General features: G+C 35.3%; 1 protein-coding gene across 1 annotated transcript in view; it reads left to right on the plus strand.

The window, feature by feature from the left end:
* The first annotated feature begins 605 nt into the window (after nt 1–605).
* Nucleotides 606–21,985, plus strand: part of DENND6A (DENN domain containing 6A) — a 42,781-nt gene continuing 21,401 nt past the window's right edge. The window contains exons 1-8 of the mRNA XM_039858626.1: nt 606–842; nt 11,568–11,606; nt 11,706–11,748; nt 16,447–16,559; nt 18,551–18,631; nt 19,694–19,799; nt 20,435–20,514; nt 21,581–21,643. Coding sequence (XP_039714560.1) covers nt 606–842; nt 11,568–11,606; nt 11,706–11,748; nt 16,447–16,559; nt 18,551–18,631; nt 19,694–19,799; nt 20,435–20,514; nt 21,581–21,643 — 762 coding nt within the window. The remainder of the gene's footprint in view (nt 843–11,567; nt 11,607–11,705; nt 11,749–16,446; nt 16,560–18,550; nt 18,632–19,693; nt 19,800–20,434; nt 20,515–21,580; nt 21,644–21,985) is intronic.

Genomic DNA, 21,985 nt, shown 5'->3' on the forward strand with positions numbered 1-21,985 from the left:
CAGCAGACTGTGTAAGTGAATTGTAAGCCGGCATTGGAGTTGTAATACTTGTTGGGCTAGTCACCGAACCTCTCAGAAACTGTTCTCTATCTGTAAAAAATAAGTAATAATATCCACCAACTAGTCAAGATGTTTAGATTCGGTGAGGTAACATTTACTAAGTACTTGCTTGGCACATCAGTTGGCACAGAGTAAGTGTTCAATAAGTGTTTGACACCATATCCTTTGTTTTAATTTAATAATACCTTATAATTATGAACAGTGTCAAACCAAGAATAACACATTCCTCGGTCGCTGGCCTGCGAAGGAGGGTGCCACGATTCATAAACTACTGTTCAAGTCTTAAGAGTTTTAAGACAATGAGCCCAGGGCTGGCTTCACAGTTCCAGTCAAGCGCTAGCGTGACGTCCCCACGTCGGCGCAGAGGCAGAGGAGGACCCGCGCAGAGCCGGGCTCCAAGGGTCACGTGGGCCCCGGCCCCGCCCGGGCCGAGCCCGTCCCCCACGGATGCGGCAGCGCCGGCGGTGGCTGCGCCTGCGCGGAGCCGACCGCGCTCTGCGGCTCGGTCCGCGGTGAAGGCGGCGCGAATAGCAAGGGGGCGGCGGATGGCTCTGCGGGGCCTGGCCCACTCGGGGCCCAACTCCCGCGGGCCGTCAGAAGAGGTGGTGGCGGCGGCCGAAGAGCGCAGGGCACCGGCCGTGGTGCCGGTGGGAGCCGTGCGGGAGGACGATGAAGAGGACGACGGCCGCGGCCGGGGCCTGCTGCGCTGGGACGGCTTCTCGGCTTGGCTGCATTGCGTGTGTGTGGTGGGCTTCGACCTGGAGCTGGGCCAAGCCGTGGAGGTGAGGCCCGGCCGCAGCGTTGTCCCCGCGCCCAGTCCCGGTCCCAGCACAGGGGCGGCCCCAGCAGAGCGTGTGGCCCGCAGGGCTGGCCGGCCTGGACTTCGCCCGCTGCGCATCCGGGCGTGGCCGGCCGCCCCTCCGCCCCTCCGCCTGGGCAGCGATCCATCGGCAGTTCCTGTGGGAGGATCTTGGGCTGCGGCTAGGGGTGAAAAGTTCTCTCAAGGCCCTTCCTAAATACTTGTTGATGTTCATATTTTTTTTTTAAATTTTTCTTTTTTTAACCAGTGTCACAGGAATAACTAAAATGGTTAGTGACACCCGGAGGAGGCCGCAGGCAGGATGTTTGGGGCTTTATCAAGAAGAGAACAATGCTCCTGACATATGGTGAAATATAATAACCCAGCCTCACACAACCAACTTTCTAGACCCAGAGGTTGTTTTGATCATTCACAGTAGGAACTCTTAGAGCATTCCACCCAGCCTGAACCACAATGCTTATCCTCAGCATGCATTTTCTCTTATTCCTCCTCTTGTTCCTCATTTATGTTATTTCTTATTGTTGCTTCTGAGACCGTTGACCTTAAAGCCAATATCAAAATGCACACGGAGAAAATTGTTTGCTTGTGAAACTCAAATTTTCCATCTTTATGGCGCCTTATTGTAAGGCCTTCGAATCTTACCTGTTTTGACATTGTTTAGGGTACTTTCTGTAGCATAAGAAATTGCTTGATTTTATGTGTCCAAGAAAAACGTAATCAGGAGGATATATGTTTAGAAGATTTTTTTTTGGTAGTGATGGCAGATTTTAATGAACCATCTCATTCTGACTTTAGTGACATGAGTTGGCTATGAAAATTGGCCAGGGAGGTTTTTCTTAATGCGAAGCACTGCTTTTGTGTTCAACCTGTCTTCTCTGTGTTTTATCATTAGGCAGTTCAATACACATTAAGTTTTCATGAATATCTAGGCTTATGCTGGTTGCTGGGCACAGAAATATGAATGACATACTCTAACCTGTTATTTGTAGATTGAGACTACATATAGGAGAGAACCAGGAAATAATCACAGTAGCAGAGCTAAATGCAGTGCCTTACACATAGTGGTGTTCAATAAATACTTATTAGAATGAGTGACTACATGGATAATTCTTTATCTTACTGAGATAGGACCAACAGTTCCCAAGGAATTTGAGGAAGTGATTTAAATGCCATCTATTGTTTACATTGACAGTTAACCTGAAGTTATATGTGTAGCTAAATACAATTCAGAAAGCATAGAATTGGGTTGTTGTATTCGATTGCCTTTTTATATAGCTAAAGTATTGACTCATCATTTGAGATACTCTTTGTAACATGAGTATGTTTTTCTGACCAAATAAACAATACTTAGCATAATTAAGGTGCTACAAAAAATGTAGATCATTAAAGGACTTATTTTCAATTTTGTTTCCCATAGTATATGCTACTGTACAGAGTTTTCTTTAGGTCAGTTCTTAATTTTTTTGTACCCTTTAAAAAAATATGATAAACTCTATGAACTCTTTATTAGAAAAATGCTTTCTAATACAAAATTATGTTTTTGCTTCCATGGACTTTTGGGGGATTATCTGTGGACCTTATAGTCTATTGTTCCCTGATTAAGAATCACTGATTTTAGAAGGTGTAAGATGAAGGCGGGGAATATTCTCTACTAAAGGATCCAAAGGTAGATGAACACATCTTAAATGGGACAAGAAGGTGAGTGTAGAATTGTGTTGGAGAAGTGACATAGTAGCCCCAGCCCTATTTATTATAATGCACAACCATGGGGACTCAAACGGGAAATTAATGGAAGAACAGGTAAAAACTAAGTTTGGACAATAGTATCCTAGAACCTACCTGTGTTATCAAAAATGTAGTTATTGAATTGTAGGCTTGAGAGACTTAAGATTTTAAACAAGTGTATTTAAGCTTAAATCCCTACTAAAGAGGCAATATAGAATATGGATCAAGAACTTAGACTCTAGAGGTGGACTGCCTAGGTTTCAATCTACGTGACTCTGGATGCATTACTTAGCTTCTTTGTGCCACGTATTCCTCCTCTGTAACCGGATAACAGTATATGTGTCATGGTATTGTTGTGAGAAATGGATAAGTTAATATTGGTGAAGCATTTGGGAACAGTGCTTGGGACCCAGTAAGACCTGTTTAAGTTTGTATTTGGGAAGCATTGAGATTCCCTTTTTCATTTTTAGTGGGGAGAATCCTTAGCTTTTGCTTTGTGAAGATGACGCCTTTGGACCTTATTTTTCTTACTAGTAAAATGAAGTTGAGTTACTAGAATCAGTACTTTTTTTTTAAGTGGGGGAACTTTTTTCCCTGTGTAAATAAAAATCTAATGAGGTACCTCAGTAGCTTAATCTGGTTGAAATGGGAACTGTGTGTGTATATATTTGGCTATAAACAATAGAAACTAAGCTATAGCCTAAGCAGAAAAGGGGAACTTGCTGTAAGGCCATAGAGGCATTTTCAGATATCCAAGGTACAAACGTAGTGGGGCTTCAGAAAATGACTAGAGCCTAGAACCAGGGAAGCCTCTTGTTTATGCTCTGTTTTGTGGATTTTGTTCATTCTTCATACTCCCTGCAAACGGACTTCCTCTGCTTCTGTGGTCTTTATGGTGAAGTTGCCCCTTTCAGCCACTCTGATGAAGAGTGTCACTCTAATTCCAAACTCCAGAGGAAGGTACTCAGGCCTGGTCTGAGATTCTCATATTCTCTGATCTAATCTGCTGAGGACCTGGTTGAGGATTGGTCCCTATTGCATCAAAAGTCTGTTTGGGGCACTGTCCTAGGTGAAGGGAACAGTTAAGGGAGTCTTTTGAGCTGGAAGAGACTGCAAAAGGTGTTGACTACAGGAGGTGTGCTTAGCTTTTTTTTTTTACCCTGAGATGCCCCTGAAGCATCATCACAGAATTCAAATGTCTTCTGGAATAAGGTTTGAAATTCCCTGGATTTTATACACTCTTTGTCACTTCTAGCTCTGAAATTACCTGATTATATAGTAAGCTTTACTTATCTGAATCCAGAATTGCCTCATTTATTCAATTTTTTTTCCTGAGTGGGTAATAATATGCTCATTGTTGAAAACTTGACAAGAAAGAAAATTATAAACACTAGAAAACATCACTCATAATTATTCTAAGAAACAACTTCTATTAATTAATATTTTTGTTAATTTTTTTTCTTTATATAATTTCATATCTGTCAAGGATTAATTTGTTATTAACAGAAACTGTCTCAAATAAATTTAAGTCAGAGTTATTGTAAGGAGTCTCTTGGACCCAGTTGCAGGAAGTAGCAATAAATCTCGTGGGACTTGGAAAGCCTCAGGCTTTTCCCTTTGTCTCTTTGGAGCTGTGTGGTCTTTTGTCTCTGCTTCGTTTTGCACGTCTGTTCCATTCTCTATGCTGAGGATGGTTTCCTCTGCAAGCTTCTCAGTATCAACCCTCTACCCCCACACTTTTGTATTCTGGAACCAGACTGAAATGTGTAATTCAAATATTGGAGTATCTCTCTGCATGGGTCAGGTGCTCACTTTTGCTTAGTTAGCTGTAGTCAGGAGACAGGGTTTCAGTAACAATTGTGGCCACTTAGGCTCACCCCTGCAAGAGGAAAGATGGGATACTTCCAGAGCATGGGCTGGGCAGCAATCCTCCAAACAAGTCTACTGTAAGAGGCCGCTTTTATGGATAAACATTATCAAACAATTACCAGATCATTAAAGATTCTTCATAGATATAATTTTATAGACCATAATTTATTTAACCATTTCCCTTCATTTGGATATTTAGCAGTTTCCTTCCCCCCGCCCCAAAGTAGAGATTTATTTGCTGCCCATGCACTTATCTTAGAGATGTTATGCATTTTTGATTTTTGCATTTTTGAGGGCCTGTAAATCATGTGAACTCATAGAATGTCATAGGAGGTTGATATTTTTATAACTTGAGGTGCCTCCTGAGCCTCTCTGGCCCCACATTTTATAAGAATAGAGGCATCGTTGGTGGCTTTCCCTCTCTTGAAGACTATGACCTATCAACTTTTTGGACAGAATTTCAATCTAGTGAAAAGAGTACAAGCTCTGGGGTTTTGAACATTTGTTAATTGTCTGATTTTTAGTCAGTTTCTTCAATTCTCTGAGTTTCATTTTCCTCAACTATTAAATGGGAAAGTAATATCTTGAGAGTGTTGTTGTAGGTACTGAGATAATGCATTTAAGAATTAATACCTGTCATTTAATGCATGCCCAATATGTTAGTCCCTTTTATAGTTAGTGTGGTACTGTTCTTGGCTATTCTCTTATTCTATCTTGCCTTAAATTGATTTTTTAAAAAATACACATCTTTGGATGTGAATCACATATAGTTAAAGCACTTAATGGGAATCCAGTTAGATTTCATTTTGCTGATGATTTGTATGTGCATATTTGTTTTCCACCTCTTGCTGAAAAGAATTTCATAGATAAATTATCTATAAAAAGTAGGGCAATTTATCATTAATATGTTGTGTGAATCATAGATTTCATTCAGCTTACTGATCTTCCCTCCTCCCCTGTCCCTGCTTAAAAAAAAAAAATGAAGATAAAGCTCTGCTCTGAGATGAAGACAAATTTTTATGCTGTTTTTAAAAGAGCAGTTAGCAAAATTGACTCTTTTCTTTCCCACTTCTGCTTTTAAGTCACTGCCCATTCCACCTTATCCCCTAGCAGGGTGGAGGCTGGAGTAGTCACCAGTTTCCTTTATCTTAACAAAGTTTCTGTTTATTTTTCTGAGAAGGATAAAAGCAGTGTGTGAAGGGTTGTTTCCTTTGTTTTTTTTTTTTCACTCAAACTGGGTGAACCATGCCTCAATATTTGATTCTCAGCAAGTTTACTATTTTAATCAAAATGGATGTTATGTGTAATTATTTGTTGCTGTACTGTCTCATTAAGCCATCTATTCAGCAGACATTTATTGGGCAACTACTATATCTAAATACTGATATGCTCTGGAGATAAAGCCTTGATCATCTCCCCCTCAATTAAGTTTACAATCTAGCAAGGAAGGTAGGTCGTTAACACTGAGTGTTTTCATAGAAGGATTTTCAGGATATTAATAATGGCCTTTAAATTTCTTTGTGAACTAGTACTACTTCTTAGTAGCTTGATGAAGTTCTGTGATTTGAGACTTAAAGCCTCAGTGTCCTCTTGAGTTTCTTAGGCTCCTAGATTTTACAAAGGCTTCTTCAGTGTTACTAAATCTCTGATTCTGTTATGAAATTATATTATCCCAATCTGGAAAGAATCTGGGACATTCTCTTGTCCAGTTAGTCCTTTCACAAGTACTGTATGTTTTTGTATTTACCATGAAGCATGATGTAAAACACGGACAGTTGTAGTTAAACCACTCCTTTTTGAGAGAAATGCTTCACTGTCCATTCTGTGTTCAAACTGATTTAAGTTTTCCAGTAGCATAGTTTAGTTTAGATCTTGAATGAGGCCAGGCTGTCCTAATATTGTGATGTCAGGCCATTTTTTCCACTTTTAAAATAAGTAAATATTTTTATTGAAATATAACACACATATAGAAAAGTACACAAATCCTCAGTCTGTAGTTTGGAGAATTTTCATAAAGCGAACCTTGCATGTCACTACCATAGACATAAAAAAACAATATTATCATTACTGCAGAAATTTCTGTTACCTTCTTTCAGTTATGGCCCATTCCCCTCTCCCTGCAGCCCCTGGCAACCATTAATCTACTTTCTGTCTCTAGAGATTCTCCTGTTGTGTACATTTCATATGCATGGAATCATATAGCATATGGCCATTTATGTCTGGCTTCTTTGACTTAGTGTAATATTTTCAAGGTTCATCCAGATTGTTGTTTCTATTAGTACTTCACTCCTTTTTATGGTTGAATTTTTTTTTCATTATATGGATATATTAGATCACATTTTTATCCATTCATCATTTGATGGAAATATGGATTGTTTCCACTTTTTGGCTATTATGAATAATGCTGCTATGAACATTCATTTACAAGTTCTTGTATGAACATATGTTTTCGCTTCTCTTGAATGTATACATAGGAGTGAAATTGCTGGGTCATATGGTAAACCTACATCTACTAAACCATTTTCTAGTGTGGCTGCATTTTCACATTTCCATCAATAATGTATGAGGGTTCTAATTTCTCCATATTCTATCATCACTTGTTATCGTCTGTCCTTTTGATTACAGCCATCCTAGTGGATATGAGGTGGTATCTTATAGCTTTATTTCCATTTCCCTAATGACTAATGATGTTGAGTATCTTTTCATGTGCTTATTTGGCTATTTGTATATCTTTTTTGGAGAAACGTCTAATCAAATACTTTGCCCATTAAAAAATTGGGTTACTTGACTTTTTATTGTTGAAATGTAAGTGTCCTTTATGTATTCTGTATACTAGACCCTTATCAGATATATGATTTGCAGATATTTTCTCCCTTTTTGCAGGATGTCTTCACTTTCTGGATGATGTTCTTTGAAGCACAGAAGTTTTACATTTTGATGAAGTCCAGCTTATTTATGTTTTCTTTGGTCGCTTGTATGCTTTTGGTATCATATCTAAGAAACCATTGCCTAATCCACAGTCATAAAGATTTATTTCTATGTTTTATTCTAAGAGTTTTATGGTTTTACCTTACACTTAGGTCCTTGATTCACTTTGGGTTATTTTTTGTATAGAATATGTAATAGAGGTGTTACTCTTTTAAAACCTTATTTTGAGATGATTTTAGATTTACAGTTACTACAAAAGTAATTGATTCAGCTTCCTCTAAAGTTAACATGTTACATAAACATAGTATAATAATCAAAACTAAGATTATAACTTTAGTATGGTACTATTTACTGAACAACAGAGTTTGTGTGGATTTCACCAGTTTTTCTACTAATGTCCTTTTTCGGTTTAAGTATCCAGTCCAGGTTCCTACATTGTATATAGCTATCAATATCTCTATAGTCCTTTTCAGTCTGTGGAAGTTCCTCAGTTTTTTTCTTGTATTTCATGACCTTGACACTTTGGAAGAATACTGGTCAGATATTTTGTAGGATCTCTCTTAATTTGGTTTTGTTCTGATGTGTTTTCATGATTAGTCTGAGGTTATATGTTATTGGGAAGAATACCCCACATGTGATGATTTATCTTCTCTTTGAGGTTACGACGATGTTTGTATGTGAGTTAATGTTTATGTAGGAGATCAAGGCAGGTGTTTCTGGGGAAGTGTATTCTCTTCCAGGCCTGGGACACTAGGTGGGGTTGTGCAGTGGAGACAGACATGAATCAGCATGGCAACTGTCAGGCACCCATTCACGCAAACTGGGGCGCATGGTAGGCATGAATTTTTTCCCATGTCCAAGTGATACTAGCAGTAAGTTAACTGTTATTCCTAATTTTCCTTTTTCTGGGATCATGATTATTCCTACACTGAGGTGGGAATGTTAGGGTATGCAGGGGCGAGTGGAAGATAGACATACCTTTGAAAAAAATAGCTTCATTTAAAACATAATACTGTTTTCCAGTATATATATTAATATTTTTCTGAGGCACATTTTTTTCTTATCAGACCATGATGTTAAATATATATGTTATGTCATTATTTTTAGGGCTTAATAATTATATCAAATAAAACTTTTTTTTTTGTTTTTTTACCAGCTGCCTCTCCTTTATTTGTTATAACGTGGGAGATCTTGACATAGGTAACAGAACCAGGGTCACATTTGTTGATGCTCTCTGTTCCCCTTTGATGCCTTAAAGAATGCCAGTGACCTAGGGGACAGAGATGTCTGGACTTGAGCTGTGGAGCGAGGAAGCTTCAAGTGAGACGCGTCTCCAGATCCTGGGGCCAATCCACAGTTGATTAATTCCCATATAGATGTCAGGAACTGACTGACTAAACTAACAGTAATTGTCTAAATTTGTATTTAAACTTTTTTTCCACAAAATAAAATATATATAGAAAATAATTCTGGTAACTCTTGCAGTTTTTGTAGTTCAAGATACTTGGCAGTGGTTACTTTTTTTTTTTAAATAGAGAGTTTAATTGAGTTTTTAAAATTAGGTATGAGTTTTTCTGATGTTTTTAATCTTAAGTGAAGTAGACATTTGGATAGCTATAGCATATAAATATACATTGTTTCTTTTTGAATATCATATCTATTCTAAAATAAAACACTGGGTAGTCCTAACGTAGTACATTAAAATAAAATTTTAGAATACTGCTTGACAGTCTAGTACAGTTTCTAAAAGGCAGACTTGATAGGTTATGTAGTTCTTATATCCTTTTAGCTTACTTAAATATATATAGCATATATAAGCTTCCTAAATACACACACATATACATATATACACATACATGTTATATATAGTTAAGGTACTCATATGTATAGGTAAAACATACTAGCATTTTTTTCTGTATTGTCATGCTGGTATTTTAAACCATAGTAAACCAAAGTCCAAAGGGAACCACTGTGATGTCTTTATGTAACAAAAAACAAAACTTTGCATATTTGCTTTTGAGTTGATGTTTTAATTGCAGAAAATAAAAATCCGAAGGGCACTTACATAAAACTGATTTTAGAGTCTAAGATTAAGCTATTAGAGACCATTAAACTTACCAATATGTTTTAGACCAGCAAACTCCAGGGTAATTTAGCTGTAATAAGATTTTCATAAAATATGGCTGATAGGTTATAAGCTTGTCATTTCTACTTTAAAAGGAACAAGATAAAATGGTCTCAAGGTTAAGCACAGGAGTTGTATGTACATATAAATAAGAATTACATATTAAATACTGAGTTGTTGAATTAATTTGAGGGTATATCCACTGATCGAAGAAATGGTTTTTTTTGTTTGTTTTTAAGGCGAGGCAACCCTTGGTTGACCTCACAGATTTCAAAGACCTTGTCAGCTTACAATCTCTTATTATTTTATTTTATTTTTTTACACATGCAGCATCTGGTCTTCCTAGGTGATCTCCCATCCAAGTACTAACCCTGCTTAGCTTCCAAGATCAGATGAGATCAAGCTTGTTCAGGATAGCATGGCCATAGATGAAGAAATGTTTTTTTAGTATCTACTATGCACTAGAGACTGTTCCAGGTGTCAAGATAAAGTGGTGAACAAAACAGACCAGATCCTTGCCTTCATGGGACAGAGATTGAGTCAGGTTGGCTAGAACATGGGTTACAAATCAGAGTAAACAGAATGTGCTTTGGCATCATTCTCTATTCCAGGAATGGTGGGTGGTTTTCATGTAACATATCAGCTCTGTAGACCCTCCCCATAGACCTGGACTGAGAAGGATTATATGCCACATACTGGCTGGGAGGAAAGAAGGGCTACGATTATGTGTTAATGATCACTACTATGGGTGGAGTGAGAAATAATGGCTTGTATACTTTGGAATCAAATCTAAATTCAAGTGCTAGCTCTGGCACTTACTAGACGAATAAGTTTTGGGAGAATTATTTGACTGCTGTGAATTTATCCCCTCTTCTGAAAAGATGGAGCGAATTGACAGTTGCGAAAATTAAGAACTCCAGAAGATGCTCATTAAGTATTAATTCTCCATATCTTTTTTCTTACTTTAGTTTTCTTACATGTAGCCAGCCTTGTCTCTAGTGAGAACTAAATAAATGAAATAAATATGTACATTCACTTTAATATGGTTTATAATGTAATATTACTATGTATTATTTCTGGAAAGGGAAGATTTTCAGGTTCTTGGGCAGCTCTGGGGACTGGAAGACCTCTCTGATTCTTCCAGAAGTGGAAAGTCATGGATCCCCACATGAGCAACCCAACATTAACATAATTTAGCTACTCTTCCTGTTTTCTCTCCTTTTTGTTGTCAGTGTTAACCTGCTGCTCCTAATCCCATCTCTTCTTCACATGCCCAAGAGAATCTGGATTGGCCCACTTGAGCACTGGTACTCTTTTGGGCAGTATTTTCACACCTAGGCATGTCTAGGCAGTTAGTTGATTGACCTGTAGAATGGGTGCCCTTGGATCTGGTGTTTACTAGTGCTCTTCCCATGGTAGTTGTTCTGGCCTAGTTTTTCTTTCTTTTCTGGGGCTGTGGGGCAGGAGTTGCCCTCAGAAGGTGGCTGTGATCATTGCAGACACAACCCACCTATCTAGGAAAATGCAATGATTATTTAAAGGAATTGGAGGGAATTGGGGTAGGCTTTATGGTGGGAGATGGCATTTGAGATTTCTTAAACTGCAGATAATTACTTTTTCCTTTCCATTTCTCTTTTATAAGAAGTTAGTGATTTGTACTACCTCTTAAAATCAAGTGAAAATTATTATTGCTTGAAGTAGATCAGCTAATAGATCAAGTTCTCTTTAAGTTTTAGGCTTACAAAGAAAAGACTCAATAAGCTTCGAATTATTGGTAATTTAGTTGGTAAATTATTCTTGATCACTCAGGATTTCACCAATCTTTTAGAGATAACTTTGAATTAGAAAGGTTTTTTTTTTTTTGCCTAATATAAATCCCACTCAATTGTCCCAGTTTTTCACATGTTTTATTGTTAAAGATTATGAACATTTCTTAAAACTGTTTGACCACAGCCAACTAGTATTTTAGAAGTAACTGCTAATGTCTATAAGATACACTCAATATATTTGTCTAACAAAATTTAACTCTTTTTCTTCCAGGTAATTTATCCTCAACATTCCAAACTTACTGATAAAGAAGTAAGTAAAAATATTTCTCTGTATAGTCTACTGTTGTATTTCTGTTTGTTTTTATTGGTGTGTGTGTGTCAGCATATATGCTTTTGTTTTCTTTTTCAGAAAACCAATATTTGCTATTTGTCTTTTCCAGATTCAAATTCAGGTAACTATTTTTCATGTGGTGTTTCTGTTGAATTTTATACTGAGAATACTGATTATACTCTTAATACATGAAAATCGATTGAATAGCGTATTAGAATGAAACTCAGTTTCAGCCTAACAGGTCAGTGATTTAGATTCCTAGTTTTTGATGTCTTGTCATGTCTTGTCGATTTTAGTTGGTTCAACTTTTAGCTGTTAGTTGTAATGAGGTAAAACATCAAGGAGCAAAAAACTGTTGAGATAGTGAAGAGATTGAAAATCAATGACATGGGTATTTTGGAGGATTTATAGTAAGTCATTTATGTTTAGTTTAGGATTTGAGAGCTTGCAAAGAACTCTGGAAAAGCAGTGAGTTAAAAAAAAAGTGAATCTGGTTATGAAGCATGACCATCAATTATTTTCAATAATTTATATGAATTTGTATATATAAAGCACTTGGAATAGTGCTTGGTGTACAGAAAACACCTTATAAGTATTTGCTATTATTTTAAACTTGGTTCCGTTGATCTGTTTCAAGCTCTCCCTTTGTGTGGTCCTAATTGTTGAAATCTTTCAGATTACCTCTTGTATTTCATTTTTAAAACAGCTTTTCAGGCTTATAGTAACCAGAACATTCAACTTCTTAGACCACACACAGTTGGAACCCTATGGAGCAAAGACATTCCAGTTTCTTTTTCTTTCGTGGTTACTTCTAATATTCTGTTAATATAGTTTAGTTAACCTGATTTGGGAGATCTGACTTTTTAATTTTTTAAAGCATTTTTTTCCTTTCCTTATAACTGCGTCCAGAGTTTTTCCCTATATATTTGGAACTCAGTTTTCATGACGTAGGTAAAAAAGTGATATCATGATTTAAAAAAAAAAAAAAAAAGATGTCTTTGAGAGATCCCAGTAGGCATTTGTTCTAACCTGGAATTTTTAGACTCTTTTAGTATGTTTTGCCTATTAATGAAATACTGATAGAAAGATCTTATAGCATCTCTCCTCATTCCAGTTAACATTTTCCTTACAAAGTTCACCCATGCAGTTCTGAATGCAGTGAGTATTGGATTGTATTTTCAGGACTCCGGGTAAATTGAGTTGTACGGATTGCAGGATCAACTGATTTTATAGGATTGGAGTCCCAGTAGATTCTACTGCACATTCATCTCTTTCAGATCATAACTGGTTTTTATTGCTCTCTTTCTTTTTTACATCTCTACATGAGCATCAAGGCTAAGAAGTTAATTTTATGGTATTTGGATAGCCTTTTTCATTTCAAGTTTTGTAAATAGTCTCTATGCATCATTTTCTTGTTTGAAGTTAAACTCAAGAGCACCAGCTCCAGAGTTAGACTTCTTGGCTTTAAATTCCTGCTCTGCCATTTAGCAGATGTATTTCTTTGGATGATTACGTAATCTTTCTGTGCCTTGGTTTATACCTCATGAACAGGAATAATTGTGGGACCTACATGAGAAGCATGAGGACCAAATGAGTTAATATATCTAAAGCATTTAGAATAATGCCTGGCACAGAGTAAGCACTCAATGAACATTAGTGCTCAACTCATGTATTTGAAGGGAAAAACATTTTCTGAAGTAGTGACAAAACAATGAAGATCATTTTGACCCAGGATTTTATTTGATTTCTTTATAAAAACTTAGTTATTTGGAAAAGGATGGTAGGGGAAGGTTATAGAAGTTCTTTTTTATTTAAAGAGTGTTGGATTATTAGTTCTGTTTTCTAAGCTAGTTAAGACTGTTAGACTAATTAAAATGAAACTTTTTCTAAAGCCATGGGGTCTTACTGAGCAGATTTGCTATTTCCTTAACACCGGCTACTTATCATGGAAAAGAGTTTATGTTGTTCTTGATCAAGAACTCATGTTAAAGCGTATTTTTCTTAGCGAACTGTCATTTAATCTTAAAATTTGTATAAATGAATCTTTATACCTTGGTTAGTATAAAGTAAAAAATCATTTCCATGAAAATGTTTTCCCATTTTTATCTTAGTAATCAGAAACTGATACACATAGCATAATTTTTAGGTCTTTTGGAGTTTTGTAGGTCTTTAGTTTTCTCGGTGAATATATTGGGTAAGGTGTTTGATGCTTAGAAATTAGTACAGTTGTAGGTCAATTGTGGAGTTTTATTTTAGAATCATTCAATATAACTTCTGGAAGTGACTTTAGTGATTATCTTATGATACCCCTCACTTTTGTTGACAAGGAAATTGAGAACCTTAGATTAAGTGACTTCTAGAAGGCTAATTATCGACAGACCTAAGACTAGATCCCATTGACTGTGGCTTCTTTTTCCTCAGATCGTAACTTTTTCCTCATGATCACACTCATTTAACCATCTTTCACATGTAATCATTGTGTTGCTTATGTAGTACTGCAGTCTCTTATTATATAGACAAATGAATGAGTCATACTAACAATATAGATTTATTTTTGATGAAGTTGTAGAGTACCAGGATTGCCTTTACTTCTTAGGTATCATTTTCTGCAAGGTAAATGTGAAAAATCTAGTTGCCAATCTCTAATGCCTCCATTCCTATTATAATGGTGGAGTCAGGATGGAGAACAAGGCGCTCTACTAAGCCAGATAAGGAGTTGATATTTCTTTTTAACTTTTCCTGTGCAGAGAGACAGACCTCCGAAACAGACCTCTGAAATGTAATATAGGAACCATTTACCTCAGTTCACAAGGACAATATGGCTTAAGCCTTTAGACCTGATGAGCTAGTTGCCTGACCAATTCTGTACAGCTTGTGCATGGAGCTGGTCACTGGAAAGTTCTCACAGCATGTCCACGATTTGGGAATGGAGCCAGATGGGTAGGGATTTGAGGCTATGGGAGCTTCGTACTTCCCTTCCCAAAGTTCAGCATTCCTTAGATTTTCCAGATGCTGTAATATCTCTTTTTAAAATCCATTGCATTTTCCTGCTTTCTCTTACTGTCTTAGAAATTAGTGTTTACTTCTTGGTGGATTTTTTTCTTTCTTTTTTGAAAGATTTAAATGTCTTAAAACAACGAACCATCAGTATGTAAATCCGTTGAACTAAAACGATGCTAGAAATAGTTTCCATTTTCTCGGGTTTCACGTCTTTCCCTTATTTTTAAACTATCTGCTTTAAAAAATAAACTGAATTGACCGGCCTTCCAGTTCCCTTTATTTCTTCCTTACACCACCAAAGAGACATTAGTTTCTATAACTGCATTTAGGCATACATACTGAGTTTATTTTTAAAAACCTTAAACGTATTATCAAGTTTTTACTTCCTTTGAGGACTTCATGTGCTAAATTAATACTTCTGTGGATAATAATATGTAATAATAAAATCTTGAGCACATTTCATATTTAATAGCTTATTCTAAATATAGTAATCAGGAAGAATTTGAGTGACAAGCTACTTCATTTGTCTTTTACTTTTTAGAATATTTACAGTTTTCGCAATTATTGCTTGACAGTTTAGGTAAAATTTACGTGTTTAAAGAAGTTTGCTAAAGGGATTAAAGTTTTAAAACTTTATTTTTAATTAACCCATTTACCATTTGCCCCGAGAATACTCACTGGCAGCACTTGGCAGCTGCAGCATTTACTCCAAAATAACTCGCAGATTACAGTCCTAACCTTACCCCTAAAGTTTGCCACAAAATATCTTGCATTTACTCTTTTCGCATGGCTCTAAATATATCAATAGTCTTTGGAAACAAATGACATCATTCTGTGTATAGCATTCTGTTTTTAGTAGTGGTATTCATGTTTACAAAATGTGATTTTTGATCGCTGAAAGTGTCAAATCCTAGAAAACGTAGCATTCCTACGCATGAGGTTAACATTGTTTTCGAACAGTTGTTAGCCAAAGATTCATTTGATGAATTCGATTTATGTATACATTTCTGTTACATTAGGATTAGAGACAAGTTCTATTTAGAAATAACTCCAAGGACAGTTTTTATATTTTATTTTCACATTGAAAACCAGTCAGATTTGTTTCAGCCTCAAAGAGCATGTTTATGTAGAATTAAATTAACACTGGCAGCAAGCTGCACTTTTTTTTTTCTAAACTGGAAATGGGTTAAAATGATTAAAATAGTCTGTTACTTGGACTCTTTCTGAGTCTGTTATTTATTTATTTATTTTTTAAGTCTCATTGTGAAATGTGAAACACATACAAAGTCAAGAAATAGAACTTCGCCAGCACCTCAGAAGCCCCCTCATGTCCCCTCCCTAACACTGTTTCCCTCCCCCTCCAAATATAACCACACCTTGATTCTTATAGTAATAAGTTAATCGCTTTTCTTTATAGTTTTATCTCTAACCATATATCCCTAAACACTATAGTTTAGTTTTGCCTGCTTTTTAAAAATAACTATAAAAATGGATTTGGCTTTTTGTGTTCATTATTATGCTTATGAGTCAAAATTACATGCAGACAGTTTTTAAAAATTTTTAATTACATGGGGAAAATGGAATAGGAAAAATAATAGAAGGACTTAGGAGTTAAGATGAATGTTTACTAATGGCTTTATCTCTAACCAGCTTTGAGCAAGTCACTTGAACTCTCAAGATCTCCTTTTTCTTCTCTAAAACATGATAGAATGGGTTTAAATGATAGATAGGACCCCTACAACTCTAACATTTGATGAAACTGGATAAATAAGTGTTATACTGTGCTATCTTTAATTTCTTTCATTTTTGTTTTTATTAGGTTGTCTTGGAGATACCCAGTTTTGTTTTAGATTTCGACAGTCTTCTGGGAGGAGGGTGTCACTGCATTGTCTCCTGGATCAATTTGACAAAGATTTACCAGTTTACTTAAAGGTTGGAAAAGTAGTAATAGAAGAATATCCATGGAGAGGAAACTTTAGAATTCAATTAATTACTCAGTTACCTCTTATAGCATTCAGAACTTTTTTGCTTTTGTTTTTTTTTTTATATTATGCTGCTGGATTTCCTGAGTCTGATTCATAAAGGTTTAGTATGTGAGTGAAAGAGACTTTATAAAGTTACTGTTCTTGTAACACATCATAATACTATTGTGAATTATAGAAATTGATTAGAATGCTGAGGTGATTTTCTTTCATTTGTTAATAACTGTTTAGATGTGGAGGTAGGGTGGTACTATACCAGTAGATAGCACTCAGAGTTGAAGAATCCCTGTGGTAATCCCTACCTACTGTAGGATAGAATTATAGTTGTCTCTTTTTGATTTTTTAATGAACTTTGTGTATTAAAAATAATTTTAATAAATCAGATGACTCCAGATTGTAGGTTTCTGTTTGGTACTGCACACTGAAGAGCATTTCCATCATATCAGCACATCCAATATGAACTTGACATTGTTTGCCTAAAATCAACATTTACAGTTCACGTCCCTGGTTCTGACCTCCTGGTAATGACAGGAACCCTCTCCCAGTTAGCAAAGATATTACCTTAGATTTAAATGTCTCTTATAGCCATCTACTTCTTTCCGTAACCTTTGCTATCACTATTAACATATTCTTTAACTGATGATAATAATTGCTACTATTTATTAGAGCTTTTTACGTTCCAGGCACTGTATCAATAATCATGTATTATCTCATTAGTCCTCCCTATTGTGTTCTGAGAGCATTCCTTTTGCAGATAAAGGAATCGAGGGCTACTGAGGATTCGAAAATTGCCCAAAGATATCCTATCTTTTTTTTTTACAATGCAGTTTATTTTACAGTGTTGCCAGCCAAAGTATACATATTGTATAAAAGAAATAAAATTTAAAACCTGTTGTTTTATGAATAAAGAGCTAATGATAGTACTATTTCTTTGTCCTCGATTTTTGGCCTTTAACTTTCCAATTTCCAACTTCACCTGTTTTCTGTACAAGTGCCATATTTTAACCCAAATGAACTACATTCACCTTGCTTTTTCCTGGGATAGCTTGTTTTTTTCTGTCTCTGTGTGTTTTTGCTCAAATTCTTAGCCTTCTAAACCCAGAATATCTTTATCTTTGTTTAAATCATATCTATCTTTCAATGTCCACTTCGAAACCAGCTGCCTCCAGGAAATCTTTACTGATCCCAATAGACAGAGGTAATCTCTTCCCCGTTGGCCTCTTTGTAACACTGTACTTTCTTCATAGTACCTTCCCTTCTATTCCATAATGGTCATTTTTGTGCTTTTCTTATCCTTCTTAGATTGTTATCTCCATAAAGAACTGCCTTATGCATCTTTTTATCTTCTCTAACACAATACCTTGCTCAAAGTACGTGTTTGATAAGTACTTGTTAAAAGAATAACAGATAAGGAACTGGGCCAAAGTTTATTCCATTAGGATGTTAAAACATAAAAAATTTTTTGGAATGTAATTACCTTTCAAATTGTATGTTGGTAAACATTCCGGTGTTTCATTATTTTGGGGTAATATTTAAGATTCGGATTGGTATTTAACTCTTTTTATTTTGTCTCTTGAAATTTTACATTTGGATACCTCATTTTGTTAAGACTGACCCCAAAACAAAATTATAGGCAGAATTTTTTAAAAAACTGAATAACGTTGGGGAAAACAGAATTTGATTGTTTCCTGACTCCCATTAACTAGTACAGATATGAATAAAAGACATAAGCAGAGTAAGCTGTAGGAGGGAAATATGACTTTAGCACTTTAGTTACCATTATTTTATCTTTGGACAAGTTAGCAGGTTATTGTCTCTTACTATCATTATTATTGTTAATGTTGATGGAAAAGCATAACTGGCTCTTCAGTTCAGGTTTATAGAGGAACGTGATGTTTAATAATAAATATAAATATATTCAATTTGTCACTTCTTTCATAGAAGGATCCTGCTTATTTTTATGGATATGTGTATTTCCGACAAGTTCGAGATAAAACTCTAAAAAGAGGCTACTTTCAGAAGGTAATTTTATATAGAAAAAAATATTTTTAAATTGTGGTTAGAAAAATAGAAACTGTTTGAATGAACAGTCTTTAAAGTCTTTGATATTTTATCTTTAAACATAATAGAATTTATATATTATCTTGTTTTTTTTTAGATTATAGACACCTATTCCTAGATGTTTGTTTATAATATAACCTGTTCCTAGATTTTCAACTGCTATTGTATTTTGCCTTTCTGCTATCCCTGTACTAGATTCCTGACAATAAGTTATAGTTATTTTTGGAACCGTTAAAAGCCAGAAGAATCTGCTTAATTTTTACATTTTAGAATAAAGGAAAAAAAATAAACAGATTATAATATAGTTACAACTAATTAAAGTCCACATTATCTTTTTGAAGAATCAGTAAATACATGTTAGCAACATCTTAGTCGTTACTGTTTTTACTGTAAATGTACAACCTTTTACTTTCTTAAAAAAAAATTAGTTCAGGGTTAATCCTAGCTATTATGGACCCACCTTCACCTTTCGTAACCTTGACCAGTAATTAATGCTGAATACAAAGGCAAAAAGTAGTTTTCAAGAAAAATAGATTTTTAAAAATTAGCAAAATCTATATCTAAAGTGATCAAAGTATAAAGTCAATTTCTAAGCATGTAGCTATGACCATTGAACTCTAAAAGTATTAGTCATAGGTCTTAGTTTGAAAAAGCATCACAATTTGCTCTTTCCTTATTAGAAGAGTTCATTTAACTAATTCCTGATATTGCTTTGCTAACAACAGTTGTAGCTAGGATTTGGAAATTACCTATGACATTAGTCTGTTTATTGGAAATTCTTTTTCCTAGAGAGCAGAAAAATCTGTGACTATGCCTTTGTGCTATTAAAATGTAGTTATAAGGTTAAACTTTCTGCATTCTGCAACTGTAGTATTGTTTCCTTTTTACCATTCACTGTAAAAGCCTTTTTATTTCAAAATCCACACATTTGCTGAATTTAGCTTGTTAGTAATTGATTATGTAAGAAATGACAAATTATAATCATTAGGAAATTTTTAAAAATTGTTTCTTTTTTCCATCCAGTCTTTGGTTTTGATCAGCAAACTACCTTATATTCATTTTTTTCACACTGTGCTCAAACAGATAGCACCAGAGTATTTTGAAAAGAGCGAACCTTATTTGGAAGCAGGTAAGTTAAACATTATATAAGTTAGGTACCTTTGTGAAAGTTTTAAAAATTTTACTGGAAATGATCTGATAAAAATGAAGTTGACCTAAAAAAATTAGTTAAGAATTTTAAGGGCTATATGGTGGGAGAGAGATGTAAAACTATTCTTCTGGCGTCTTTATCTAGAAACACCAAAGACTGTATCTTTTTATCTCCTTTTGCAACATAGATGATGCCTATTTATTAGGATAATAATACACAAATATTGAGTTGACAGTTCGGATACTCTGAGTACTTACTATTAAACAGAAATCCTTATGTCACTCGATATAGAGAAGGGCTCTGCCAGGTGGTGTGCTTTCGTAGCTAATTTTAGTAGTAATAAATGAATATGAAAACTCTTTATACCAATTATTTTGTTGCTTTAAAAAAATTTATTAACCAATTTATGTAGTAAAACCTAGGCGTATTTCTGGTGAAATGTAAGATTCTTTCACTACTTTTCTTTTACCTTTGATCTTCCATCCTTCTCAGTGTATTTTTCCTGCTCTGTAGAAAATAGAAAGTAGCAAGTAGAGTTTTAATTTCTAATGTTCCATTTTTCATGTTTCAATGGTTCCACTTATACTAAGGAAATACTTTATTATGTTTTTCAGCTTGTAATGATGTTGATCAGTGGCCTGCTCCAGTGCCAGGGAAAACATTACATCTTCCTATTATGGGGGTGGTAATGAAGGTAATAGTTTCTATTTAATTTGTCTCCTTTTTTAAAGATCTCTGAGTTCACACATGAATTTTACTTGTTAACTACCTGATAACATTCAGACTTGTTATTGCTTTCACTTGTTTTTCTTTGATATGAGGAGTTATGGAAATACCACAATTCATACTGCTGCACAGAACCATTAGTCACACAACCCCAGGGGCTACCAGTCTCATTTCATCCGATGGAGTTTGCATGAGGGGGCCATTCTTATATAATACACGTGAATGTAAAAGCCACCTAGAATTCTGCTACTCCATGGCCCTCCAGTGATGGGTGGTATTGCAGAATACTTGCAGAATGGAGTATGAATTACTAAAAATTAAAAGAAATTAAGAAAGCCATTGGTTCTTAGTCTTAAATGATCTTAACATGTAATGTCAGATTACACCTGTCCATCATAGGGTATTGTTCTCTATTAAGTCTTCTTTCCTTCATTAAAAAAAATGAATTACCATTTTGCTCTCAGGCTTTGTATGAATGTACTCTAAGTGCTTTTGCAATTAATTTTCAAGTTGGACTTATTTTTGGCAGTGCTTTCTCTTTAGATGTGCTATTTCTGTGGGAGCTGTTCTGTTTTTTTCCTTGGGAAATCATCAAAAGTAGTACTCATAGCTCTGGGTTCAGAGTTCTCATAGTTTCCTGTGAGATTTATCCCATAGTTTGGCAAGCTTGAGAGGGTGTGTTTGGGTGTGTGTATATTAACAAAGCAAAGATTGGAACAACAAACAGGAAGTGGTATGAAGTTGATGTCCTTTTTGTTTTTCAGCACATTTACTTCTCATTAGGTTAGTTATTTCGATGTGTATGGGTGTATGAAGACTTAGTTCACTTACTTTGTGCTGTGACTGAAAATAAATATGACTTTAGTTTTTTAATCTGACAAATACTTTGCTTTTATGGATTTTTAGGCATTGTTCATGGTACCTTTTTTAGCAGCAGGATAGAGAATTTCTGATTCCTCATTGTGTTAGGACTGGCAAATTATAGCAAGGACATTCTTTGTAGCCAGAGTTAATTTCTTGTCTTTATTTTTAAGGTACGGATTCCCACATGTCATGACAAGCCTGGGACAACTCAAATAGTACAGTTAACTCAGCAGGTAGTATGGTACTGTGGTAGAATAATCCAGCACATACAGTCTCTTTAACAGAATTTATAAGTAGCAAATGTAGTTTCTTGGGTTTACATTTCTGAATGTTACTGAAATATCATATTAAATAATTTTTTGATAAACTTCCTGATGTTTCTCAGATTTTTTTCTTGTTCTTTGGTAGATACTATTGAAAACTCAGAGCTTATACTGTAATTGTGAGGACAGGGGAAAGTAAATATATATTTTTTTTAACAAGGTTTAATTTTAGCAAAACTCTTACCTTAGAGTGGTCAGTAGACTTTCATTTTTAGGAAACTCAGTCAAAAAGATTCCATAGTTAATGATTGC

The sequence above is a fragment of the Pteropus medius genome, unplaced genomic scaffold, assembly GCF_902729225.1.
Source record: "Pteropus medius unplaced genomic scaffold, Ma_sr-lr_union100, whole genome shotgun sequence".
Lineage (NCBI taxonomy): Eukaryota > Metazoa > Chordata > Mammalia > Chiroptera > Pteropodidae > Pteropus > Pteropus medius.